This window comes from Aethalodelphis obliquidens, unplaced genomic scaffold (assembly GCF_003676395.1).
Source record: "Aethalodelphis obliquidens isolate GAN/ISIS:26980383/991018 unplaced genomic scaffold, ASM367639v1 scaffold13, whole genome shotgun sequence".
NCBI lineage: Eukaryota > Metazoa > Chordata > Mammalia > Artiodactyla > Delphinidae > Aethalodelphis > Aethalodelphis obliquidens.
In genome coordinates, this window is record NW_020837957.1 from 14,560,567 (window position 1) to 14,587,127 (window position 26,561).

At 40.4% G+C, this 26,561-nt stretch overlaps 2 protein-coding genes across 16 annotated transcripts in view; both read right to left on the reverse strand.

The window, feature by feature from the left end:
• The window catches only part of ZZZ3 (zinc finger ZZ-type containing 3), a 122,477-nt gene extending 120,465 nt beyond the window's left edge, over positions 1-2,012 (reverse strand). For 7 of the 9 annotated variants that reach the window (XR_003434316.1, XR_003434317.1, XM_027114108.1 and 4 more), the window contains exon 1: positions 1,615-1,722. Coding sequence is in view for 1 of the 9 variants with exons in the window: in XM_027114109.1 (XP_026969910.1) it covers positions 1,615-1,997 (383 nt within the window). In the remaining 8 variants the exon portion in view is untranslated. Of the gene's footprint in view, positions 1-1,614 lie in introns of all 9 variants that reach the window. The other 2 variants (XM_027114109.1, XM_027114104.1) reach the window with 2 other exon arrangements.
• Positions 2,013-15,767: 13,755 nt separating this feature from the next.
• USP33 (ubiquitin specific peptidase 33) overlaps positions 15,768-26,561 on the reverse strand; it is an 88,679-nt gene continuing 77,885 nt past the window's right edge. For 4 of the 7 annotated variants that reach the window (XM_027114112.1, XM_027114111.1, XM_027114113.1 and 1 more), the window contains 3 exons: positions 25,143-25,245; positions 23,901-23,969; positions 22,301-23,499 (listed from right to left, as the gene is read on the reverse strand). In XM_027114112.1, the coding sequence (XP_026969913.1) occupies positions 23,342-23,499; positions 23,901-23,969; positions 25,143-25,245 (330 nt within the window). In that variant the 3' untranslated portion in view covers positions 22,301-23,341. Of the gene's footprint in view, positions 15,890-22,300; positions 23,500-23,900; positions 23,970-25,142; positions 25,246-26,561 lie in introns of those variants that run through there. The other 3 variants (XR_003434320.1, XR_003434319.1, XR_003434318.1) reach the window with 2 other exon arrangements.

The following is a 26,561-nucleotide window of genomic DNA, read 5'->3' on the forward strand; positions in this document are numbered from 1 at the left end:
TTACCTAATTATCTGATTAGTTTGCGATTAATTTACCACTACGAATACTAAATAAATCCAGACTGCTCAAAAATACGAAAAAAAAAGTATACTATAAATTCATCTTTGATAAAACATTGACGGGTTGGAGAAAAACTAATCTTGCGTCAAATTCATTTAAGGAAAAATTGAACTCAAGTTTTGACATCAAAGTTTACGAAGATTAGTTTGCTTTTAAATTCGACTTAAAACATTCCACTATTGCCTTAAATACGTAAACTAAATCAATCATCCCTGAACAACAAAGATGGCAAACTCATAACAACAGTAATCAAAATCCTGTCGGAAAAAAAAACTTATCGATAATTATGAGTTAATAGGCACGTAGCAAAAAAATTAAAAGAATGGTTTTATTCTGACATCAGGTATTGTCAGAGATATAAAGGATCCCTCCAAATACTGCCAAAAGTTATCGTAAACACAAAGTTAGAGTGATGAGGGAGTTATCAATGACCAAATAAATGTGAGTAATTGATGCCCAGAGAGAAAAAATGGAATGCGTTCTATTTTAAGCGTCTGAGAAGGGGCCGTGGAGAAAGGTTCTGCAGCAGAAACAAGCGACAGAATGGTTAACAGGTCTGGAATTCTTCAGAAAATTGTAACAAGGGGAAAAACTGACAAGAACGTCTGTAAGTAAGAGGAACGGTATCCAATGTAATCCTCACGTCTGTGCTAGCACGGCTCCGTACTTCCAGTGAGACGGGGGAGGAACTATCACTGAGCGGGGGAGAAGGAGCCCGGGCTGAGGGGTGGCTTCTGCAGGTGGCGAAGCGCCCGCAGGGGGGTGGGGAGGAGAATCGTGTCGCCTCAATTGGGTCAATGTATTCCCTTCAAGACTACAGGAAGATGACGCAGCACGGCTCCCGGCACCAAGAGGCACTTGCCCCCGGCCCCTCCCTCGCAACTTGCCTTGCAGAAAGAGTTGCGGGTCCCAGGCCCCCGGAACCCAGGGCTCCGCCATCCAGGACAACTGCTCTGCCAACAAGGTCCCGCGAGAATCGGGAGATCTCGCGATACAAACCCACTAGCATCTCGCGAGTTTTCCCCAGAACCAACATGGCGGTACACAGAAATCAGTACTTCGGCATTTAGAAAGGGTTTCATTTACGGAAAGAATGTGTATAACAGAGAAAGAGCGGGAAGTCTTTTCCGCCCTATATTTCTCTTCATACCCCCCTTGTAGAGATGAAAAGCGGCAAACAACCCTAAAGCCTCCGACGACCACGGTTGCGCTACACAGACACAGCAATCTTCTGCCTCAGCCAGCCTCCGAGCCTGTCACGTGGAAACATTCTCGGCGTGCCGGTCACGTGGACCACTACTGAGCGAGCGCGCGCCCGCCACCCTCCCCAGAGCCCTCCCCGCCCCCCTTCTGCCCGCGCACACGTGCGCGCGCCCCCCCGCCCCACGTGGGGGCTTCGCCGTCGCCGCCGTCGCCGCCGCCGCCTCCAACCCACCCCCTCCTAGCACTCGGTTCCAAATCCGGGTCCCAAAGCCGATCATCCCCAAGATCCCTCCTCCTCCATTCCCCCTCCCCCATCTGGCCCCCACCACGTGCCCCGAGCGCCTGCTCACCTTTCGGGCGGGGCCGAGCACCGCAGGCCACTCCGGGAGGCGCCGTCGCCGTGGCCGCTCTCCGCCCCCGCCACGGCACTGGCTCGGCTGGCCGCCGCCGCAGGAAGCTCAACAGCGGCGCTGGGGCGCTTCCAGGTGGGTCCCCGCCTCCCGTTCCTGCCACTTCCCGCAGCACCAGTGGCTCCTTCCGGTCCCCTCCTTTCTCGTCCTTGCTGGGACTGGCGGGCTGCTGCGGCTGCGGCTGCAGCTGCAGGCGCGCTCACTACACCGCCTGCTGGTAACCGCGGCCGGTGCAGCGCCGGCTGCCCAGGCGAAGTCCACCCCCGCGATCCGCCCCCGCTCCTGGGCAAGGGTTGGTCTTCTGAGGGCGGGACCCAGTCCATCTCCTACGGCTGACTAACTTGGCTCTAGCCTTGGAGGAAGGGCGTCCCTGGAGCGCCGCGGTTGGAAGTCCGTTTCATCCTGCCTTTTGTGGCCTCTTGAGAGATTTGTACACCGCCTTTCCTTAGTAATGTGGTCTCAGGTAGAAAAATATCTGTGTGTATATTGTATGTGCCCCTGCCTACCTCATCTCCCACCGCATAGGTCCCTCGCTCACCTCTCTGGCTTTCCCTCTGTTCCTACAACACGCAGGCTCGATCCACTTCACGACTTCGCGCTTGCTGTTCCCTCTGTCTGGAACACTTCCTCCAGATTTCTTTTAACTCGTTCGGCGCGTATTTCAGGTCCTTTGTCAAAGATCGATATCTGAGGCTTCGCAGACCGCTCTATCTATCCAAAGGAGCACACTTGCACCGCCGCTTTTGCTGTCTTTACACGCTTACATTTCTTCATGACAGTTATCACTTGCTGACCTTATTTATCTGTCCTCTGCCACCAAGAATGTGAGATCTGGTGGGGTTTTTATGAATTTTATTTATTTGTTTCTATAACAGGTTCTTATTAGTTATCAATTTTATACACATTAGTGTATATATTGTCAATACCAGTCTCCCAGTTCATCACACCACCACCCCCCGCTGCTTTCCCCCCTTGGTGTCCGGACGTTTATTCTCTACGTCTGTCTCTATTTCTGCCCTGCAAACCGGTTGATCTGTACCATTTTTCTAGGTTCCACATATATGCGTTAATATACGATATATGTTTTTTTCTTTCTAACTTACTTCACTGTGTATGACAGTCTCTAGATCCATCCACATCGCTACAAATGACCCACTTTCATTCCTTTTTATGGCTGAGTAATATTCCATTGTATATATGTACCACATCTTCTTTATCCATTCATCTGTCGATGAGCATTTAGGTTGCTTCCATGACCTGGCTATTGTAAATAGTGCTGCAATGAACATTGGGGTGCATGTGTCTTTTTGAATTATGGTTTTCTCTGGGAATATGCCCAGTAGTGGGATTGCTGGGTCATATGGTAATTCTATTTTTAGTTTTCTAAGGAACCTCCATACTGTTCTCCATAGTGGCTGTATCAATTTACATTCCCACCAACAGTGCAAGAGGGTTCCCTTTTCTCCACACCCTCTCCAGCATTTATTGTTTGTAGATTTTCAGATGATGCCCATTCTAACTGGTGTGAGGTGATACCTCATTGTACTTTTGATTTGCATTTCTCTAATAATTAGTGATGTTGAGCAGCTTTTCATGTGCTTCTTGGCCATCTGTATGTCTTCTTTGGAGAAATATCTATTTAGGTCTTCTGCCCATTTTTCGATTGGGTTGTTTTCTTAATATTGAGCTCCATGAGCTGTTTATATATTTTGGAGATTAATCCTTTGTCCATTGATTCATTTGCAAATACTTTCTCCCATTCTGAGGGTTGTCTTTTCATCTTGTTTGTAGTTTCCTTTGCTTTGCAAAAGCTTTTAAGTTTCATTAGGTCCCATTTGTTTATTATTGTTTTAATTTCCATTACTCTAGGAGCTGGATCAAAAAAGATCTTGCTGTGATTTACGTCAAAGAGTGTTCTTCCTATGTTTTCCTCTAAGAGTTTTATAGCGTCCAGTCTTACATTTAGGTCTTTAATCCATTTTGAGTTTATTTTTGTGTATGGTGTTAGGGAGTGTTCTAATTTTATTCTTTGACATGTAGCTATCCAGTTTTCCCAGCACCACTTATTGAAGAGACTGTCTTTTCTCCAGTGTATATCCTTGCCTCCTTTGTCATAGATTAGTTGACCATAGGTGCATGGGTTTATCTCTGGGCTTTCTATCCTGTTCCATTGATCTATATTTCTGTTTTTGTGCCAGTACCATACTGTCTTGATTACTGTACCTTTGTAGTATAGTCTAAAGTCAGGGGGTATGATTTCCCCAGATCCCTTTTTTTCCCTTAAGACTGCTTTGGCTATTTGGGGCCTTTTGTGTCTCCATACAAATTTTAAGATTTTTTTGTTCTAGTTCTGTAAAAAATGCCAAAAATGCCATTGGTAATTCGATAGGGATTGCATTGAATCTGTAGATTGCTTTGGGTAGTATAGTCATTTTCACAATATTGATTCTTCCAATGCAAGAACATGGTATATCTCTCCATCTGTTTCTACCATCTTTAATTTCTTTCAGCAATGTCTTTTAGTTTTCTGCATACCGGTCTTTTTTCTCCCTAGGTAGGTTTATTCCTAGGTATTTTGTTCTTTTTCTTGCAATGGTAAATGGGAGTGTTTTCTTAATTTCTTTTCCAGATTTTTCATCATTAGTGTATAGGAATGCCAGAGATTTCTATGCATTAATTTTGTATCCTGCAACTTTACCAAATTCATTGATTAGCTGTAGTAGTTTTCTCATAGCATCTTTAGGATTATCCATGTATAGTATCATGTCATCTCCACAGCAGTAATAGTTTTACTTCTTCTTTTCCAATTTGTATTCCTTTTATTTCTCTTTCTTCTCTGATTGCCGTGTCTAGGACTTCCAAAACTATGTTGAATAATAGTGGCGAGAGTGGACATCCTTGGCTTGTTCCTGATCTTAGAGGAAATGCTTTCAGTTTTTCACCATTGACAACGATGTTTGCCGTGGGTTTGTCGTATATGGCCTTCATTATGTTGAGGTAGGTTCCCTCTATGCCCACTTTCTGGAGAGTTTTTATCATAAATGGATGTTGAATTTTGTCAAAAGCTTTTTCTGCATCTGTTGAGATGATCATATGGTTTTTATCCTTCAGTTCGTTAATATGGTGTATCACATTGATTGATTTGTGCATATTAAAGAATCCTTGCAACCCTGGGATAAATCCCACTTGATCATGGTGTATGATCCTTTTAATGTGTTGTTGGGTTCTGTTTGCTAGTGTTCTGTTGAGGACTTTTGCATCTATATTCATCAGTGATATTGGTCTGTAATTTTCTTTTTTTGTAGTATCTTTGTCTGGTTTTGGTATCAGGGTGATGGGGGCCTCATAGAATGAGTTTGGGAGTGTTCCTTCCTCTGCAGTGCTTTGGAAGAGTTTGAGAAGGATGGATGTTAGCTCTTCTCTAAATGTTTGATAGAATTCACCTGTGAAGCCATCTGGTCCTAGACTTTTGTTTGTTGGAAGATTTTTAATCACAGTTTTAATTTCATTACTTGTGAATGGTCTGTTCATATTTTCTGTTACTTCCTGGTTCAGTCTTGGAAGGTTACCTTTCTAAGAATTTGTCCATTTCTTCCAGGTTGTCCATTTTATTGGCATAGAGTTGCTTGTAGTAGTCTGTTAGGATGCTTTGTATTTCTGCGGTGTCTGTTGTAACTTCTCCTTTTTCATTTCTAATTTTATTGATTTGAGTCATCGCCCTCTTTTTCTTGATGAGTCTGGCTAATGGTTTATCAATTTTGTTTATCTTCTCAAAGAACCAGCTTTTAGGGTTTTTTTGTTTTTTGAATTTTTGAATTTTTTTTTATACAGCATGTTCTTATTAGTTATCCATTTTATACATATTAGTGTATATATGTCAATCCCAATCTCCCAATTCATCACAACAACAACACCCCCCTGTCACTTTCCCCCCTTGGTGTCCATACTTTTGTTCTCTACATCTGTGTCTCTATTTCTGCCCCGCAAACTGAGAACCAGCTTTTAGTTTTACTAATCTTTGCTATTGTTTTCTTTGTTGCTATTTCATTTATTTATGCTCTGATCTTTATGATTCCTTTCCTTCTGTAACTTTGAGTTTTGTTTGTTCTTCTTTCTCTAGTTTCTTTAGATGTAAGGTTTGATTGTTTATTTGAGATTTTTCTTGTTTCTTGAGGTAGGCTTGTATTGCTATAAACTTCCCTCTTAGAACTGCTTTTGCTGCATCCCATAGGTTTTGGATCATTGTGTTTTCACTGTAATTTGTCTCTAGGTATGTTTTGATTTCCTCTTTGATTTCTTCAGTGATCTCTTGGTTATTTAGTAATGTATTGTTTAGCCTCATGTGTTTGTGTTTTTTACGTTTCTTTTCCCTGTAATTGATTTCTAATCTCACAGTGTTGTGGTCAGAAAAGATGCTTGATGTGACTTCAATTTTCTTAAATTTACTGAGGCTTGGTTTGTGACCCAAGATGTACTCTATCCTGGAGAATGTTCCATGTGCACTTGAGAAGAAAGTGTAATCTGCTGCTTTTGGATGGAATGTCCTATAAATATCAATTAAATCTATCTGGTCTATTGTGTCATTTAAAGCTTGTGATTCCTTAATAATTTTCATTTTGGATGATCTGTCCATTGGTGTAAGTGAGGTGTTAAAGTCCCCTACTATTATTGTGTTACTGTCGATTTCCTCTTCTATAGCTGTTAGCGTTTGCCTTATGTATTGAGGTGCTCCTATGTTGAGGGCATATATATTTATACTTGTTATATCTTCTTCTTGGATTGATCCCTTGATCATTATGTAGTGTCCTTCCTTGTCTCTTGTAACATTCTTTATTTTAAAGTCTATTTTATCTGATATGAGTATTGCTACTCCAGCTTTCTTTTGATTTCCATTTGCATGGAATATCTTTTTCCGTCCCCTCACTTTCAGTCTGTATGTGTTCCTAGGTCTGAAGTGGGTCTCTTGTAGAGAGCATATATATGAGTCTTGTTTTTGTATCCATTCAGAGAGCCTGCGTCTTTTGCTTGGAGCATTTAATCCATTCATGTTTAAGGTAATTATCAATATGTATGTTCCTATTACCGTTTTCTTAATTGTTATTGGTTTGTTTTTGTAGGTCCTTTTCTTCTCTTGTGTTTCCCACTTAGAGAAGTTCCTTTAGCATTTGTTGTAGAGCTGGTTTGGTGGTGCTGAATTCTCTTAGCTTTTGCTTGTCTGTAAAGCTTTTGATTTCTCCGTCTGAATGAGATCCTTGCCAGGTAGAGTAATCTTGGTTGTAGGTTCTTCCCTTTTATCACTTTAAATATATCATGCCACTCCCTTCTGGCTTGTAGAGTTTCTGCTGAGAAATCAGCTGTTAACCTTATGGGAGTTCCCTTGTATGTTATTTGTCATTTTTCCCTTGTTGCTTTCAATAATTTTTCTTTGTCTTTAGTTTTTGTCAGTTTGGTTACTATGCGTCTTGGCGTGTTTCTTCTTGGGTTTATCCTGCCTGGGACTCTCTGCACTTCCTGGACTTGGGTGACTATTTCCTTTCCCATGTTATGGAAGTTTTTGACTATAATCTCTTCAAATATTTTCTCAGGTCATTTCAGTCTCTCTTCTCCTTCTGGGACCCCTATAATGTGAATGTTGTTGGGTTTAATGTTGTTCCAGAGGTCTCTTAGGCTGTCTTCATTTCTTTATATTCTTTTTTCTTTATTCTGCTCCACAGCAGTGAATTCCACCATTTTGTCTTCCAGGTCACTTATCTGTTCTTCTGCCTCAGTTATTTTGCTATAGATTCCTTCTAGTGTATTTTTCATTTCATTTATTGTATTGTTCATCTCTGTTTGTCCTTTAATTCTTCTAGGTATTTGTTCTTTAATTCTTCTAGGTCTTTTTTAAACATTTTTTGCATCTTCTATTTCATTGCCTCCATTCTTTTTCTGAGGTCCTGGATCATCTTCACTATCATTATCCTGAATTCTTTTTCTGGAAGGTTGCCTATCTCCACTTCATTTAGTTGTTTTTCTGGGGTTTTATCTTGTTCCTTCATCTGGTACAAAGTCCTCTGCCTTTTCATTTTCTCTGTCTTTCTGTGAATGTGGTTTTCCTTCCACAGGCTGCAGAACTGTAGTTCTTGCTTCTGCTGTCTGCCCTCTGGTGGATGAGGCTATCTAAGAGGCTTGTGCAAGCTTCCTCATGGGAGAGACTAGTGATGAGTAGAGCTGGGTATTGCTCTGGTGGGCAGAGATCAATCTAACTTTAATCTGCTTGTCTGCTGATGGGTAGGGCTGGGTTCCCTCCCTGTTGGGTGTTTGGCCTGAGGCGACCCAGCACTGGAGCCTACAGGCTCTTTGGTGGGGCTAATGGCAGACTCTGGGAGGGCTCATGCCAAGGAGTACTTCCCAGAACTTCTGCTGCCAGGGTCCTTCTCCCCACGGTGAGACACAGCCACCCCCCGCCTCTGCTGGAGGGCCTCCAACACTAGCAGGTAGGTCTGGTTCAATCTCCTGTGGGGTCACTGTTCCTTCCCTTGGGTCCCAATGCACACACTTTGTGTGTGCCCTCCAAGAGTGGAGTCTCTTTCCCCCAGTCCTGTTGAAGTCCTGCAATCAAATCCCTCTAGCCTCCAAAGTCTGATACTCTAGGAATTCCTCCTCCCATTGACAGACCCCCAGGTTGGGAAGCCTGACGTGGGGCTCATAACCTCACTCCAGTGGGTGGACTTCTGTGGTATAAGTGTTCTCCAGTTTGTGAGTCACCCACCCAGCAGTTATGGGATTTGATTTCACCGTGATTGCACACCTCCTACCGTCTCATCATGGCTTCTTCTTTGTCTTTGGATGTGGGGTATCTTTTTTGGGGAATTCCAGTGTCTTCCTCTTGATAATTGTTCAGCAGTTAGTTGTGATTCTGGTACTCTCACAAGAGGGAGTCCAGAGATCCTTTTAGGCAGGGACTTTGTAACCTTTGATCTTGCTGTATCCACAGAACCTGTGTCTGGCACAAAGCAGTGTATGATACTGTATTAAATTATATCAAGGAACTATAGTGAGCATGGAGGAAAATAAAGGCCCAATACCCATTGATGGAGATAAGTACTTACTTTGGGTTGGTAGTTTCATTGACAACCTCACCTTTTATGAGCTGTGAAAAAGCTGAACTAAATCTCCTTCCCTCTGTATAATTTGAAGATTATATTCTAAAAATATCAAATGCAGTGGTAGAAGCTATTTTAACTGGAGCTCTTCAGCAATTGTCCAGTAGTGCTTCATTGCTTTTGTTTACCTTGTGTTTGAAACTTTTTTTCAGGCAAGTGGATATGTACCTCCTTTTATTTTGCTAATAAAAGTTATTAAATGCTTGAAATGCCTTTTTGTATTTGTTTTAGTTGAGAGTTCAACTCAAAATAATATCTGCTTGGAGACCAGGGATGGCAGGTATATTTTTATACTGACACATCAACAAGCCTTTATTGAATCTAATTAGTTCCAGGCCCTATACTAGGACTAGAGACACAAAAATTAACAAAACAAGGTTTCCCTACCTTGCTCTATATGCTTTTAAGAGCCACGTACTAATTTATAGTAACCTTAACAATTAGCTCTTCTTGAGTCCTATGTGCCAGGCAGTATGCTGTGTACTTTTTATACCGTATCCTATTTTAGGCTTCCAGTAATCCTGAGATAGATGCTATTAGTGGGGGACACTGAAATGTACTTCTCAGATCCCCTTCAGGAATGAGGGACATACTACCCCAGCAGCCAGGAGTGTTGCCCACAGACAGCCATAGCCGTCAGATGTCAGACCCCTTCTGGCATTGCCTAATGTCATACCCCTTCCCCAGGAGGCAGATATCTGTCTACAAATTGTTGGAAGGCCCAGCCCTCTCACCTCAAGTTGGGACAGTTCTGATGGATCATCCCATCCCCAGAACAACCTGCATTCCATTAAGACTGCATTGCAGCTCGACTTCTCCCTCTGCCCCATTCTTCCCTTCTCTCTCACAAGTGATGATCCAAAGGGCATTCCCTAATAAATATGCACACTAATCATGTAAGAGTCTTCTTTCTGGAGAACCTAACATGTGACACTATTCACATTTTTTTTTGATGAGAAAATAGGCTTAGAGAGGTTAAGTAGCTTACCGAAGTTTGAGCTGCAGAAGTTCTACATAGAGATATAAATAAAGTATTGCGGCAACAGAGGAGGACTTGGGAAAGGTTTTCTACAAGGGTTGGCATTTGAGTTACAGCATGACTTTGCAGAGAAAAAAGACCATTTTCAGCAGAGGGAACTGCATGAATGTGAATGTGTGGCAATGTGAGAGGGGAACTACAAGTAGCCCCAACTGGTTGCACTCAAGGGTCTTTAAACCAAGCACTAAAGGAGCGATCTCAACTGACCCCAAGGGCTCCAGGTTAGTACTGGTTTTGACATTTATCACATCACAGATCCAGAACCACTTTCTTTTTCCACAGTCCATTTACAGTGTAAAGAAGATTTTGAAAAAGTCCCTCAAAAAGAATGGTAGAATTAGAAAAATCACCATTTTTCAGTCTGTAATGAAATAACTGAATCAGGCAATAATATCAGTAGATAATACTATACGTTGATAAGTTGAAGGATTGAGCTCTTACCATCTGAACCCACTGATCAATCCTTGTATCATTAAAAGTGGGATAACCAAATATTGTATGACCCCCTCACTTCACCAGGCTCATCAAACATGTTAGACAGTTATATTGGTGTCTCCCAGTGAACTATGCCTCCTGGTATTCAAGCCCTTATATAGTTCCCTCCCAAAAGAAGATGGCCAAAAATGGTACTGTGTCAGGTCCAGTCCCAACCCTTTAGAAGCCTGCAGCATTTTCTTTCACCTTCCTGGAATGTAGCTGCGGGGGAGTAAGGAAGATTGGGCTATCCTTCTACAGAGGGAAGCCATATGGAAAGGCCCTAGGGGATGAGATCCTGGAGACAGAGGCCTTGATGGAAATAAATGTAGTGCCTCAGCCAGCAGCTCCAAGGCCCTGGTTATGTGAGAAGCCTTCTTGGACCTCCCAGCACAGCAAATCTGCCAGCTCAATTAACCTCATGAGTGACTCCAGACAACACCACAGGGAGAAGAACCACCCAGACCCAGAAAATTATGAAAAGTAATAAATCTTGATTTTAAGTCAGTAAGCTGTGGGGCCCTTTGTCACACTACAAAGGATCGTCTTCAATTTGAGTAGCATCATGACTTTACTGTTAGAGAACTATGCCAACTGCTGTGTTCATGAACAGTCTCATACTTCAGTGTCCTCAGGTCCTGTAGCAGAACTTCACATGGGTGAGAGACAGAGAATTGAAGGAACTTAAACCCAAAAGCCTTGTCTGATAAATCTGCACCTGGATAGTTGCTATCATAAATAACTATGCCTCCATAATTTTGCCACACAATACACAATTCAGACATGAATTATCAAAGTCACTATCTACTTAGTATTTGGAGCGCTATAGAGGGATGGGCTGGTGTCCTGGACTTTCTGCCATTGGTGACATGTGAAAAGCACTGTGGGATTATGCATCTGACAGGGCATGTTATATGCACCCAAAATTGGGGAGAGAGATGCTGTGCATTTACTAGGTACTTTGTATCTTTTAAACATTTAGTTTCGTAACAACTCAAGGTAGATACTCATTTTGCAGATGAGGAAACTGAGGTGAGAGAATTTGCCAAGGTCACACAGCTAACAGGTGGAAGAGCCCGTGTTCAATGTAAGCAATTTGACTATTGTAGATTGATTGTATTAATGACCTTAATTGTTCACATCTCTCTGTATCCACGTCTTTTGCCAAGTGCCTATCATTAAAAGTAGAATGTATTCCCCCCTCCTTGATTCTGAGTTACACCACACAACTTGCTTTTTGGTCAAGCAAATATTAGCAGATAGGACATATGCAGAGACTTGAAAATGACTTGTCCCTCTGCCATGACCAAGAGAACATGTTGAAGGACATAAGAAACAGAACCAGTTTGCTCCGGTCATCTCCATGGAAGTCATCCTCCATCAGCCCAACCCTAGACAAATGAGTGAGCCTAGCAAAGGTTAGAGGCCAGCCTAGCCATCCCTCAGCTGACTGCAGATACACGAGTGAGGAGTGAGCCCAGGGGAGATCAGCCAAGGCCTGATTAGCTCAACTCCCCAGACTTGTGAAATAAATCAATGTTCTTGTATACTACTGAGTTTTTGTGGTTGTTACATAGCATTATTGTAGCAAAAGTAATTGATACACTGGCTCTGAAGCCCATTCTGCCAATGACTACTTATATTGCTTTTCAGATTGTTCAAGTTTTAGGTGACTGACATGTAAGTAGGTACATTCGGCAAAGAGAAATTTGAGTTTGTAAGAGGCATTAAGGGTAGTAAAATATACTTGAGAATCATTTTCAAGTAAGTGATATTGGGACTTCCCTGGTTGTCTAGTGGGTAAGACTCCACACTCCCAATGCAGGGGGCCTGGGTTCGATCCCTGATCAGGGCACTACAGGCGTCCCCAACCCCTGGGCCATGGACAAGTACCGGTCCGCCGCCTGTTAGGAACTGGGTCCCAGAGCAGGAGGTGAGCAGTGGCCGAGCGAGCGAAGCTTCATCTGCCGCCGCCCATAGTTCGCGTTACCGCCTGAACCCCCCGTTTCTCACATTACCGCCTGAACCTTACCCCCCCAATTTTGTGGAAAAATTGTCTTCCACAGAACCGATCCCTGGTGCCAAAAAGTTTGTGGACCACTGGGGAACTAGATCCCCACATGCATGCTGCAACTAACAGTCTGCATGCCACAACTAAGACCCGGCACAGGCTAAATAAATATTTTTGAAAAATATTTTTAAAATAATAAAATAAAAAAGTAAAAGAAAGCAGCCGCATAGCACAGGGAGATCAGCCCGGTGCTTTGTGAGCACCTAGAGGGGTGGGATAAGGAGGGTGGGAGGGAGGGAGATACAAGAGGGAGGGGATATGGGAACATATGTATATGTATAGCTGATTCACTTTGTTATAAAGCAGAAACTAACACACCATTGTAAAGCAATTATACTCCAATAAAGATGTTAAAAAAAATAAAAGAAGTGATATTCAGGGAATTCCCTGGCGGTCCAGTGGTTAGGATTCCTGCTCTCAGTGCCAAGGGCCTGGGTTCAATCCCTGGTCAGGGAACTAAGATGCCACAAGCCATGCAGCACAGCCAAAAAAAATAATAATAAAAGACATGATGTTGAAAGCAAGGGAGTAAACGAGCTCCCTAAATAAGAGGATATGTATTTACAAAGGTAGAACGACAGAGATTTATCATTTAACATCCAGAAAGAGAAGCCACGGTAGGCAGATATGCAGAGAGGAAAAAAATGGGTGGAAAGCAGCACCATGCAACTTGAAGGAGGGAAGTTTCAGGATATAGTTGTCACTGAGAAAGTCATTGGACTTTCTAACTGGAAATTTACTTGTGACTTCTGACAGAAGCATAGGTTTTGGAATCAGACACATGTGGGCTTGAATTCTGACACTTAATAGTTGTATGTACTCAGGAACATTAATTTGTTTGTAAACACATTTAGCCTAATGTCTGACACTTGCTAAGAACTCAAAATTAGTAGGGATTAGTAGTGGTTGTGTTGTTAATAGTTTTGAATGATAGCCCATTTTTTTTTCCCTAGAGAAACAGGAGGTAAGGGGGCAGGGCACAACCTTTAGAAGAATGACACAGCCCAAGGACATGACATAAACTGATTAGAAGCAAATAGGTCCAAGATGGCAGACAAGTCAACTTCCACTAGACCTTGAGCCTCAGTATACGCTCATTGTAACACATCAGCAAGCTAAATGACACACCCACAGGCGCCATGACAGTCCCCAGGCTGACCATAAAGGTCAAGAAGTGGGCAGTGGCCCAACTTCTGGAAATCCCCACCCCTTCCCCAAAATAGCTGGAATACTCCTCCCACTCATTAGCCTATGAAATTACCCACCCCTATAAAAATTGACAACCCCCATACCCTGGTGCCTTTCTCACCTTCTGAGACGGCCCACACTCTGTGGGGTGTGTTTCTCCATAAAAAAATCTTCTTACCTATCACTTTGTCTCTCTCAGAATTCTTTCTGTGACGAGACATCAAGAACCTGAGCTTCATTAAGTCCTGAGACCAGGTGTGTGATCTCAGTTAAAATACTGTGGGTTCAAGTCCCAATCTGGGTTACACAGCAGTTTCTTCCTAATCTCTTTACTCACAATCCTTCAAAATGGTAACTAGTATATTCAAACTGATCATCTTCCTTTGAGACTTAAGGGAGTAGCTTCAAAATACAAGGAAATTGCATCTTTCTGATATAATTAACTGCAAATAATATTCCAAAGTTAGTTATGAAAATAGTAGTGATTGCTAATAAGCCATATAAGAGAAAAAAATTTTTTTGAGCCAGGTGGCAACAGTAAAGGCCAGAGATTTGAAAAGTAAAGAGGGTAAATACTGAAGTGGAAGCAAGGAGTGAAACAGAGCAGGACCCTGTGCGGCCCTCCTGGTGTAAACCCTTTCTATGTCCCCTGTTTCTTGTTTGTAGGAAATAGGCTTCATTCAGCCTCCTAGACCTCCCCAGTATTCCAAAAGGCAGACACAAACAGTTGCTAACCAGGGAAATGAGGGAATGCAAAAACAAAGGAGGAGCAATCAAGAAACAACAGTGCAGGGGCTTCCCTGGTGGTGCAGTGGTTAAGAATCCGCCTGCCAATGCAGGGGACACGGGTTCCAGCCCTGGTCCGGGAAGATCCCACATGCCACAGAGCAACTAAGCCTGTGCACCACAACTACTGAGCCCGTGAGCCACAACTACTGAAGCCCACACGCCTAGATCCTGTGCTCCACAATAAGAGAAGTCACCACAGTGAGAAGCCCACGCACCGCAATGAAGAGTAGCCCCCACGCCCCGCTCACTGCAACAAGTGAAAGCCCGTGCGCAGCAACGAAGACCCAACACAGCCAAAAATAAATAAATTAATAATTTTTCTAAAAAAAGAAACAATAATGCAGAATGGGGTGAAATCCTGGTTCCTCCTGGGGGATGTGAGTAACAATTTTATACATATCTCTGAGTTCTTCTACAAGAACTAAGATCCCCACCCAGGTGGAAGATGGTAACTTCAGGCTGAGCATAAGCACTGGACCCCAGACCAACTGGAACCAGAAGGCTGATCATTGAGATTCCTGGAATACCACCCTGTTACCTCACCACCAACCAATTAAAGGAGGGTTACACATCCGGCAGCCCTGCCCCCAGATTTTGCCTATAAAGATGTCTCCCTGAAACCTACTGGGGGAGTTGGGATGTTTTGAACACTAGCTGCCCTGGACTCATTGTCTGGCGCCTTACAGTAAATGCTGCACTTTCCTTCACCACGACCTGGTGTCAGTAGATTGGCTTTACTGTGCACAGGCAAGGGGACCCAAGTTTGTTTCAGTAACAAGAGTGTAGACCAATCAAGTAAGAACTTTGTCAGTAAGTATGATACTGGCACAAAAATAAATATAGATCACAAATATAGAAATACTGATCAATGGAACAGGATAGAAAGCCCAGAAATAAACCCATGCACCTACGGGTAATTAATCTATGCTAAAGGAGGCAAGACTATACAATGGAGGAAAGACAGTCTCTTCAATAAATGTTGCTGGGAAAACTGGATAGCTACGTGTAAAAAAATGAAATTAGAACGTTCTTTAACACCATACACAAAAGTAAACTCAAAATGGATTAAAGATCTAAATGTAAGACTGTATACTATAAAACTCTCAGAGGAAAACATAGGCAGAACACTTTTTTTTAAAAATTATTTTTTTATTTTTGGCTGCATTGGATCTTCGTTGCTGTGTGACGGCTTTCTCTAGTTGTGGCGAGCAGGGGCTACTCTTCGTTGCGGTGCATGGGCTACTCATTGCGGTGGCTTCTCTTGTTGCGGAGCATGGGCTCTAGGCATGCAGGCCTCAGTAGTTGTGGCTCGCGGGCTCTAGAGCGCAGGCTCAGTAGTTGTGGCACACAGGCTTAGTTGCTCCGTGGCATGTGGGATCTTCCCGGACCAGGGCTCAAACCCATGTCCCCTGCACTGGCAGGCAGATTCTTATCCACTGTGCCACCAGGGAAGTCCCAGGCAGAACACTCTTTGACATAAATCTCACGAATATCTTTTCAATCCGTCACCTAGAGTAATGGAAATAAAAACAAAAATAAACAAATAGGACCTACTTAAACTCAAAAGCTTTTGCACAGCAAAGGAAACCATAAACAAAAAGACAACCCACGGAATGGGAGAAAATATTTGCAAACAACCTGACTGACAAGGGATTAATCTCCAAAATTTACAAACAGCTCATGCAACTCAATATCAAAAAAGCAAACAACCCAATAGAAAAATGGGCAGAAGACCTAAAAAGACATGTCTCCGAAGAAGACATACAGATGACCAAGAGGCACATGAAAAGATGCTCAACATCGCTAATTATTTAGAGCAATGCAAATCAAAACTATGAGATACCACCTCACACCAGTCAGAATGGCTATCATCAAAAAGTCTACAACAGGGCTTCCTTGGTGGTGCAGTGGTTAAGAATCCGCCTGCCAATGCAGGGGACACGGGTTTGAGCCCTGGTCTGGGAAGATCCCACATGCCTCGGAGCAACTAAGCCCGTGCGCCACAACTACTGAGCCTGCACTCTAGAGCCCGCGAGCCACAACTACTGAGCCTGTGTGCCACAACTACTGAAGCCCGCATGCCTAGACCCCGTGCTTTGCAACAAGAGGAGCCACCGCAATGAGAAGCCTGCGCACCACAACGAAGAGTGGCCCCCACTTGCTGCAACTAGAGAAAAGCCCACGCGCAGCAACAAAGACCCAATGCAGCCGAAAATAAAATAAAAATCTACAAAAATAAATGCTGGAGAGGGTGTGAAGAAAAGGCAGCTCTCCTACACCGTTGGAGGGAATGTACACTGGTACAGCCACTATGGAGAACAGTATGGAGGTTCCTTCAAAAACTAAAAACAGCTACCGTATGATCCAGAAATCCCACTCCTGGGCATATATCTGGAGAAAACATTGTTCGAAAGGATACATGCACCCCAGTGTTCATTGCAGTGCTGTTTACAATAGCCAAGACATAGAAGCAGCCTAAATGTCCATCAATATGTGAATGGATAAAGAAATTCCAATATACAATGGAATATTACTCAGCCATTAAAAAGAATGAAATAATGCCATTTGCAGCAACATGGATGGACCTGGAGATTATCATACTAAGTGAAGTTAAGTCAGACAAAGACATATATCATATATCACTTATATGCAGAATCTTAAAAAAATGATACAAATGAACTTATTTACAAAACAGAAAGAAACCCACAGACTTAGAGAACGAACTTATGGTTACCAGGGGGGAAGGGTGGAGGGAGGGAAAATTAGGAGTTTAACATATGCACACTACTATATATAAAATAGGTAACCAACAGGTAACCAACTGTATAACACAGGGAACTATACTCAATTATTTTGTAATAACCTATAAGGGAAAAGAATCTGAAAAAAATAGATATATCGACATATGTATGTATAACTGAATCACTTTGCTGTACACCTGAAACTAACACAACATTGTAAATCAACTATACCTCAATAAAAAAATATACATGGTGTGGCAAATTGGTCTAGGAAATACTAACTTCCCTCATCTTCTCCCTCCCAATAAGGGAAAATTTAGCAAGAGTGAAGGCAGGGGAAGGTGCAAGTGAAAAGGGGAAGTTTGAGAAAGTCTATGGTGTGGATACTTAAATTTGTTTGTTTTGTTTTTGGCCATGATGTGGTGGTGCATGTGGCATCTTGGTCCCCGACCAGGGATCACACCCGTGCCCCCTGCAGTGAAAGCGCTGAGTCCTAACCACTGGACCGTCAGGGAAGTCCCGATACTTAATTTTAAAATGTACTGAGGGGTATTACAATGGATTACCACTTCAGCCATAAAAAAGAATGAAATGTTGCCATTTGCAGCAACATGGATGGACTTGGAGGGTATTAGGCTAAGTGAAATAAGTTAGACAGAAAAATACAAATACTGTACGATATCACTTATGTGTGGAATCTAAAAAATACAACAAACTAATGAATATAACAAAAGAGAAGCAGACTCACAGATACAGAGAACTAGTGGTTACCAGTGGGTAGAGGGAAGTGGGGGCGATATAAGGGTCAGGGATTAAGAGGTGCAAATTATTAGGTATAAAATAAGCTACAAGGATATATTGTACAACATGGCGAATATAGCCAATATTTTGTAATAACTATAAATGGAGTATAACCTTTAAGAATTGTGAATCACTATATTGTACACCTGTAACTTACATAATGTTGTACCTCAACTATACTTCAATTAAAATTTTTTTTAATTAAAAAACAATGTACTGAGGGAAGTGAAAGGGCATGAAAAGTACCCTGAATGAATAAATAAATTCATGGGTGAAGACAGGAAGTCAGAGAAGGAAACAGAAGGGCTTCTCCTTTCTCTAATGCAGAAAGATGCCAAATATTAAGAGGTGGCAACAGAAGACAAAGAAGCTTATGTCTCCTCAATCTTAACAAAAGAGGGGTAAGATTATTTACTGCAACCAAGGGAAAGGCAAGGTTTGGAAGAGCTGGTGTGGTAGTATGTTATCCTGACGAATTGACAAAGGATCACTAAAGATATCACTAAACTCTGGGAACTAAATTGATGCAAAAATAAGTATCTTATGATTACCATGTAAAGGTATATAGATATTGTTAGTCTTCCCATCTTCACTTTTTAAGTTCAGTGATTCTAAATGGTTCTGAAATTTATGCCTTCTTAAACTACATTTTAAAACTGCAAGCAGTTTAGTAATAGTTCAGGATATATGAGTATCGGAGTATATACTTCTTAATTAACCCGAATCCATAATCTTGCAATGCAAAGTCATAACCTTTCTGAGCAATGGAGTCATCGTCAGGATCAAGGGAGATTAAATTTTTTAAACTTGGGAGGTAGGGTTGGTAACAACTGCTTTTTGACCCCAACTTTTTTTTTTTTTTGGCCTCACGGTATGTGGGATCTTAGTTCCCTGACCAGGGATTGAACCTATGCCCCCTGCACTGGAAGTGCAGTCCTAAATAACCACTGGACTGCCAGGAAATGCCCTTTTTATTTTGAAAAATTTCAAACCTATTGGAAGTTCCAAGAATAGGGTGAACCCCTATATTCGGCAATTATTTTTTTACTTAACCTTTTTAAAAATCAAAGTGCAGTTGATGTATAACATTATATGTTACAGGTGTACAATATAGTGATTCACAATTTTTAAAGGTTGTACTCCATTTATAGTTATTTTAACATATTAACTATATTCCCTGTGCTGTACAATATACTCTCGTAGCTTATTTTATACCTAATAGTCTGCATCTCTTAATCCCCTCCCCCTGTATTGCCCCTCACCCCTTCCCTCTACCCACTTGTAACCGCTAGTTTGTTCTCTGTATCTGAGTCCGCTTCTCTTTTGTTATATTCCCTAGTTTGTTGTATTTTTTAGATTCCACATATAAGTGATATCATACAGTATTTGTCTTTCTCTTTCTTATTTCACTTAGCCTAATACCCTCCAAGTCCACCCTGCAAATGACAACATTTCATTCTTTTTATGGCTGAGTGTGTGTGTGTGTATATATATATATATATATATATATATGTATATATACATTTCACATCTTGTTTATCCATTCATCTGCAGATGGACACTTAGGTTGATTCCATGTCTTGGCAATTATAAATAATGCTGTTATGAACATTGGGGTGCATGTATCTTTTTGAATTCGTGTTTCTATATTTTTTGGATATACACCCAGGAATGGAACTGCTGGGTCATATAGTAGTTCTATTTTCAGTTTTTTGAGAAACCTCCATACTGTTTTCCACAGTGGCTGCACCAATTTACATTCCCACCAAGAGTGTACAAGGGTTCCCTTTTCTCCACATCCTGGCCAACATTTGTTATTTGTGTTCTTTTTAATGATAGCCATTGTGACAGGTGTGAGGTGACATGTCATTGTGGTTTTGATTTGATTCACCGATTATTAACACTTGCCACCTCTTTGCACTCTCTCTCCCTGCTTTATCTCTCACATATGTTTATTTCATATAGCATGACTTTAACCCTAAAAACTTGACCATGTATTTCCTACCAAGGTCATTCCCTCACATTACTACAGTAGTTATCACACTCAAGAAATTTAACATTGATACATTACTATTATGTAATATATACTCCCTATCCAAATTTCCCCAACTGTCCCAGTATCACTCCTTATAAATTATTACCTCCAATCCAGGATCACACATTACATTTTGTTGTCATGTTCTCTTAAACTTCATCAGTCTTTTTTTGTCTTTCATAACAGTAATTTTTTTAAGAGTCCAGGAAAGCTGTTCTGTATAATGTGCCTTTTTTAAACAATTATCACAATTCCCTCCCGCCTCATGATTAGATTCAGATTAAATATTTTTGGCAGCCCTCTTACAAAGATGTGTCCTTAAAAGTTACACATTTTGAAAAGGAGAAAGAGAATAAGGGACTATATCATCAAGTGCCAAATTATGTTAAGTATAATATATATAACAATACACATAACTATCATAATTTTATGATCAAGTATGGCATACACACAGATTTTCAGACCACTCTTCAAGAAAGCACTCATTACCCAGATGAGAGGAGAGTGCTTGGCTGATAGCATCTTGCTATTAGTCCCTGCAGTGTCAATATGAGGTCACTCTCTTTTCCAGGTAGCCACTAGTCAGTGACAGTACAAGAGCCTACCCATTTCTGCCCAATGCAAGACTTCTCTAATGGACAACCTTAGCTCCAGATCTTTCCACGGAGCTGGCAGAAACTCTGTCAGGTCAGCATTATGTTCTGATAACTCCTGCTTCCTCCTGTTTTCTTTCACTGATGTTACTTCCCAAGAATCATTTGTACTTCTAACTCCATCTCAGTGTCTGCGTCCTGGAAAACCCAACCTGAAACATTCTCGTTTAAGAGATGAAAAAAACTGGAGATAGAGAACTCTAAGTTCTGTTCCAACTCATAGCTGGAAGATGACTTATCTACTAGGATTTGAACAGAAGCAAACTGACCCCAGAGTCCAAAAACTAATCACCTTCGTGTTATAAATCAATGTAGTATTCTTAAAATATTGTAGGCTCTCACTATCCCTTAACTGCAATTTTCCTATTTCTCAGCTTAAGTATTTCCAAGAAAATCATCCTCAGATAAACCATATCTTTTATTTGACACCTGTTAACACATACGCCAACTTTCAGCTGAGAGTCTATGGGACTGCTAATAATCCTTTACGTACTATTTTGTTATGTATTTTGATGATTATAATGTAAAAAAATTATATAAACCTTTAGAGACCAGTATTCTTTTTTTTTTTTTTTTGGCTGCCCTGCACGGCATGCGGAACTTCCCGAACCAGGGATCGAACCCATGCCCCAGTAGGAGCACGGAGTCTTAAGCACTGGACCACCAGCGAAGTCCAAGACCAGTATTCTTTACCATATTATATATCCCAATGACAGATGCTATTAATGAATCTAATAGTAATACTATAATCTGTTTTAAAATAATTCAGTGGGAGAAAATATGGTGAATAAGAACAGTGGTATAAAGTTGCAATGACTTTACTTGGAGTCCCATATCTGCTACTTCTTTGCTGTACGACTTTGGGCAAACCACCTGACCTAAGTCATAGGGTTGTAATTGGGATTAAATATAAGTAATGCGGGACTTCCCTGGCGGTGCAGTGGTTAAGAATCTGCCCGCCAATGCAGGGGACACGGGTTCAAGCCCTGGTCCGGGAAGATCCCACATGCCGCAGAGCAACTAAGTCCGTGCGCCACAACTACAGAACCTGTGCACTAGAGCCCGTGAGCCACAACTATTGAGACCGTGTGCCACAACTACTGAAGCCCGCATGCCTAGAGCCTGTGCTCCACAACAAAGAGAAGCCACTGCAATGAGAAACATGCACACTGCAACAGAGAGTAGCCCCCACTCACCGCAACTAGAGAAAGCCTGAGCACAGCAACAAAGACCCAGCATAGCCTAAACTAACTATAAATAAAATTATATTTATATATATATATATATATATATATATATATATATAAGTAATGCCCTTAGTTGAGTGGCTGAAACATCATAAATATGTAATAAATGGCAAGCACTATTAAAAATGAATCTTTTTTGATTATCTCCTAAATGCCAGGCATTACACTGATCTCTGATGATACAAGACAGATCAGTTATATCATTCAATCCTTGAAGAGGATTATAGCATAATCATGAGAAAGAAGAAAACTAAAAACTATTTTTTTTAAATTCAAATAGATTCTAACGGCTGATTATTTCATTTCACTAAATACCAAAACTTTAAATACTATACCAAATGACTTATTTTGCATACTTCTGATTAAAAAATAACAAGACATTAACATTAACAAACTTTATACCCTTCACCCTTAATATCTATCAAATAAATACATCCAAGTTCTACATTTTTAAATCATTTTTATTGAACTAATTTTAATAACACTGTTTTAGCTGGTGGCGGCTGCCCCAAACCAAAACAAAGCCATTGTGAATGCTATTCAACATTCTCAAAGTAATCCAGTTTGTTTTTGTACTTGGAATATAGTTAAACTTTTGACATCACATAATCAAGCAAATAGCAGTGCATATTATATTATTCAAAAAGACTTTATGCATTTCATTTAAAAAATCATTTTGCAAGAGGCTTCAGCTTTATCAACAATCTCATTGACACATTCTGTACTCCATGCTCTCAAAATAAAAAGTGCCCTAAAACTAACCCTAAGTTTTTTACTGATATTAATGAATACTATTCAGGGTTATAGGAACTGAAATTTAACATTTTACAGTGTAAGAGCCAATAAATTACTAATATCTGTTGACACAAATTCCACTCAGACTAAATACACCATTGATACACTCAAAAAGACATTTTGTAAATATTAATATGCTAGTTTATATGCTGCAGTGCAAAAGGCGTGACACCCTAACAGTTTCCTGAGCTTTAGGAGATTAACAACATTTTTCTGACTACTACTCTCCATTTAAAATAGGCTCTTTATTATATGAAGCCATGTCAAAACTATACAATTAAATTAGGTTTTTGGGGAACTGAAAAGATTGGTCAGAATTATGGTGGCTTAGGGTAATGGAAAAGTTTTCAAAGCAAAAGTATTTACAAAGCTACAAAGTATACTATGGATTTACATGTAGTATAAAGATCAAAGATAACCTACTGATTACCAAATGATCACAATTATTCCTTCTTTTTTCAAAAATATTACACTGAAAGACTTTATGATAAGTTACCTAGCATTAAATATACCAACCTGTAGAATATTATACATTTTGACACATTCTTCCATAATGCCCAGTAAGAAGGAATGAAAGATAAAATATTAAAAATCAAGAAAATAAACATGCTTTTAGGAATGTTTTTGCATGGGAACATGTCAGCAGAAGTGAAAATGATTTCTCATTAGAACTTTCTATATCCTCAAAATTACAAAGACCGAGTTTCTACTTCAATTTTTTCTTCTGCTTGTACTGCATCAGGATCAACATGAACAACCGGAGGTCTTAGGATAACTTCAGGCCCTCCACCATATATAGACTGTAGAAAATTCCATGTTTCTTCAGAAATCTGACCAGAATCTGCTCCTAAAATTAAGTATATAGAGAAAGAATAATATTTACAAACCTACATATTCATACTGCAAAAACTTTCATAATGTACCCCCAGCATGAATACTCTAGGAATAATTGAGAACTTTTGGAACATGAATCTTCAGACTACCGGCCCATACTGTTACAAGTTGCAACTTTATGGTCTGCCTTAAAAAGTTAGAGATCCTTTTTCCTGCCTCCTATTAACAGCCTTAAAATCTTTCTTCAGATAAAAATTAAACATTGGCAATTTTTCCACTATTTGTCCTAATTCATGTATGAATTACATCATTGAGCTGGATATAAAGGTGGTATAAATGGCTAGTGATGATATATTCTTAACAGTGTGACAAATTACTAACAAGTAAAGGCTTAATAGTATTAGTCAAACTTACCTTGCCTGAGTATCACATTGCCACATTTGGTGACTGCAATTTTCGTGTTATCAATAGGACCTGGAGGATCTAAGTCAAAAGGAAAAACAAATAATCAAAATGTATAAATGTACCAAAGAACTGCATATTTCTATGCCTGAATTAATGAAGGATATAACTGTATAATCAGATTATTTTTTAGTCAGATTATTATAGTCAGTTCTTAACTGTCTTCTTCTGAGCTTCTTCCTTTTTGGGTCTTAATTCCCCCAAAATGGAACCAGGAAAGAAGCTGAGAGAAGTTCTCTCACTACCATCCAAAATTTAATAAAAATCATTTCTTAAGTATCCATTTGGGGATTACAGGTTAAAATGCACTTTTAATGCTACAAAAGAACAATTCTTTGTAATTTAAAAAGAAATGCAATTCTTGGTTTTAGACCGCCATTAAACTAAAAATAAAAGCATGATAAAATGAAATGTTAAAATGCATCCTTTTTTTTTTTGTTTTGTTTTAAAGCTGCGCCCTGTGGCTTACAGGATCTTAGTTCCCCGACCAGGGACTGAACCGAGGCCCTCAGCAGTGAAAGTGCGGAATCCTAACCACTGGACTGCCAGCGAATTCCCAAAGTGCATCCTTTTTTTAATTTAAGGAAAGAAACCTTGTTTTCCCCCTGGATACAAAAGTACAGTGCATGTTCATTATCAAAAACTGTTTAAAAAAACAAAAAGGCACAAGAAGGAAAAAGATACTGTTATCCTACTACAGAAAGACAGGCAAACTGTTCTAGTACCTACCTTTGAGGTATTTGTGCCTTTGCATATGTTTGCCTTTTTCTTTTTTAAAACAAAAGGTTCCAACTATGCATACTGCATTATAACCTTTTTCATATATCAAGAACATCTTATTTTTAAATTTTAAACACTGTTACACAAATAATTTTTAAAGTCCACATGGTATCCCATTGTAATGGATAAACTATGGTTTAACCAATCTTATTGTTGGAAGGATATTTTTTAAAAATTTTTCAATGTTAAGATCACAGACTAATTTTTATTCAGTTCCTTTATATCTGCTATGAATATGCTATAATCCATGAAAGTTTTTAAAAAATTAAAAATAACCAACATATGAACTAGAATGTACGTTTTTTTCTCTCTTGTTCAGTAGTGTAATCCCAAGTGCATGTAGATATTCAAAAAACATTTGTTAAATAAACAAAAAAATCTGCAAAGAATTTCGTCTTTCAGTTAAACACTTACCTCCATCCTTACCCTTCACAAAACTTTCCCATTCTCTAAACCACTGCATACTGATGCAATAAAAAGTAGCTGGAGAATCCTCCTCTTGGAATGCTCTGTTGAGCTATAGAGGGAAAAAAATTAGTCATCTAAAATCTAGAACTTGCTTTGTAGCAGAACAATACAACCATTCTACTTCAGCATCTGATAAGGCCAATTCCTCACACACAAAGAATGTGACTTACATTGATGCTATGTTAACTTAATACTAGGATACATGGTAACACCTAATAAACATTCTAGGTTATATCTCAAAGTTTATCAAGTATACACAAAAGGGGCATAATGATTGGATAAGTGAAAATGGTCATGATAAAGTCTTCAAGGCAATAAATACTCCACATATTTATTAAAAATCTGATGTGTAAAACTTATTTAAACATACCATACCCACTGTCTACATCTTACTTCCATTCACTTAAGATACTGGTAGACATGTTGCTATTACAAACAGAATGTTGAAACGAAAAGTTCTGTACGTGTTATTTCATAGACAATAAACATATATATAGGACTTCCCTGGTGGCGCAGTGGTTAAGAATCCACCTGCCAATGCAGGGGACACGGGTTCGATCCATGGTCAGGGAAGATCCCACATGCCACGGAGCAGCTGAGCCCGTGCGCCCCAACTACTGAGCCTGTGCTCTAGAGCCCGTGAGCCACAACTACTGAAGCCCGCGAGCCACAACTACTGAAGCCCGCGTGCCTAGAGCCCGTACTTCGCAACAAGAGAAGCCACTACAATGAAGAATGGCTCCCGCTTGCCACAAATAGAGAAAGCCCAGGCACAGCAACGAAGACCCAATGCAGCCAAAGATAAATAAATAAATATTTTAAACAACAACATATATATATATAGGATAAATTCTCAAAAGTGGTGGGACAGTCCTTGAAGACATTCCACTTCCCCCTCTAGTCCCAAGGCCCAAGAAATGGGTATATGACTCAAACTAGGCAAAACTACTAGAAATGGAAATCTTCAGAGGAGTAACCTAATGATTGGAACGGAGTCATTCCAATGTCAATTTTGTTAGCTATACAGGAATAACTTGGTTCCTGAATTTCTGGAGGTCTGGTTATTCAAATCTTCTTTTCAATAAATTTCTTTTTTTGCTTAAGTTAGCCAATCTGACTTCTACGACTTTCAATTAAAAAACCGAATTGGGGAGTTCCCCAGTAGTCTAGTGGTTAGGATTCCGGGCTTTCACTGCCCTGGCCCGGCTTCAATCCCTGGTCAGGGAACTGAGATCCCGCAAGCCACGCAGCTCAGCCAAAACAAAACAAACAAAAAACCAAAAAAAAAAAAACCCAACAAAACAAGACGAAACCAAAAACCAAACTGACAGAAAAACTGGCATAGAAAGAGGGGAACAGGGGCTT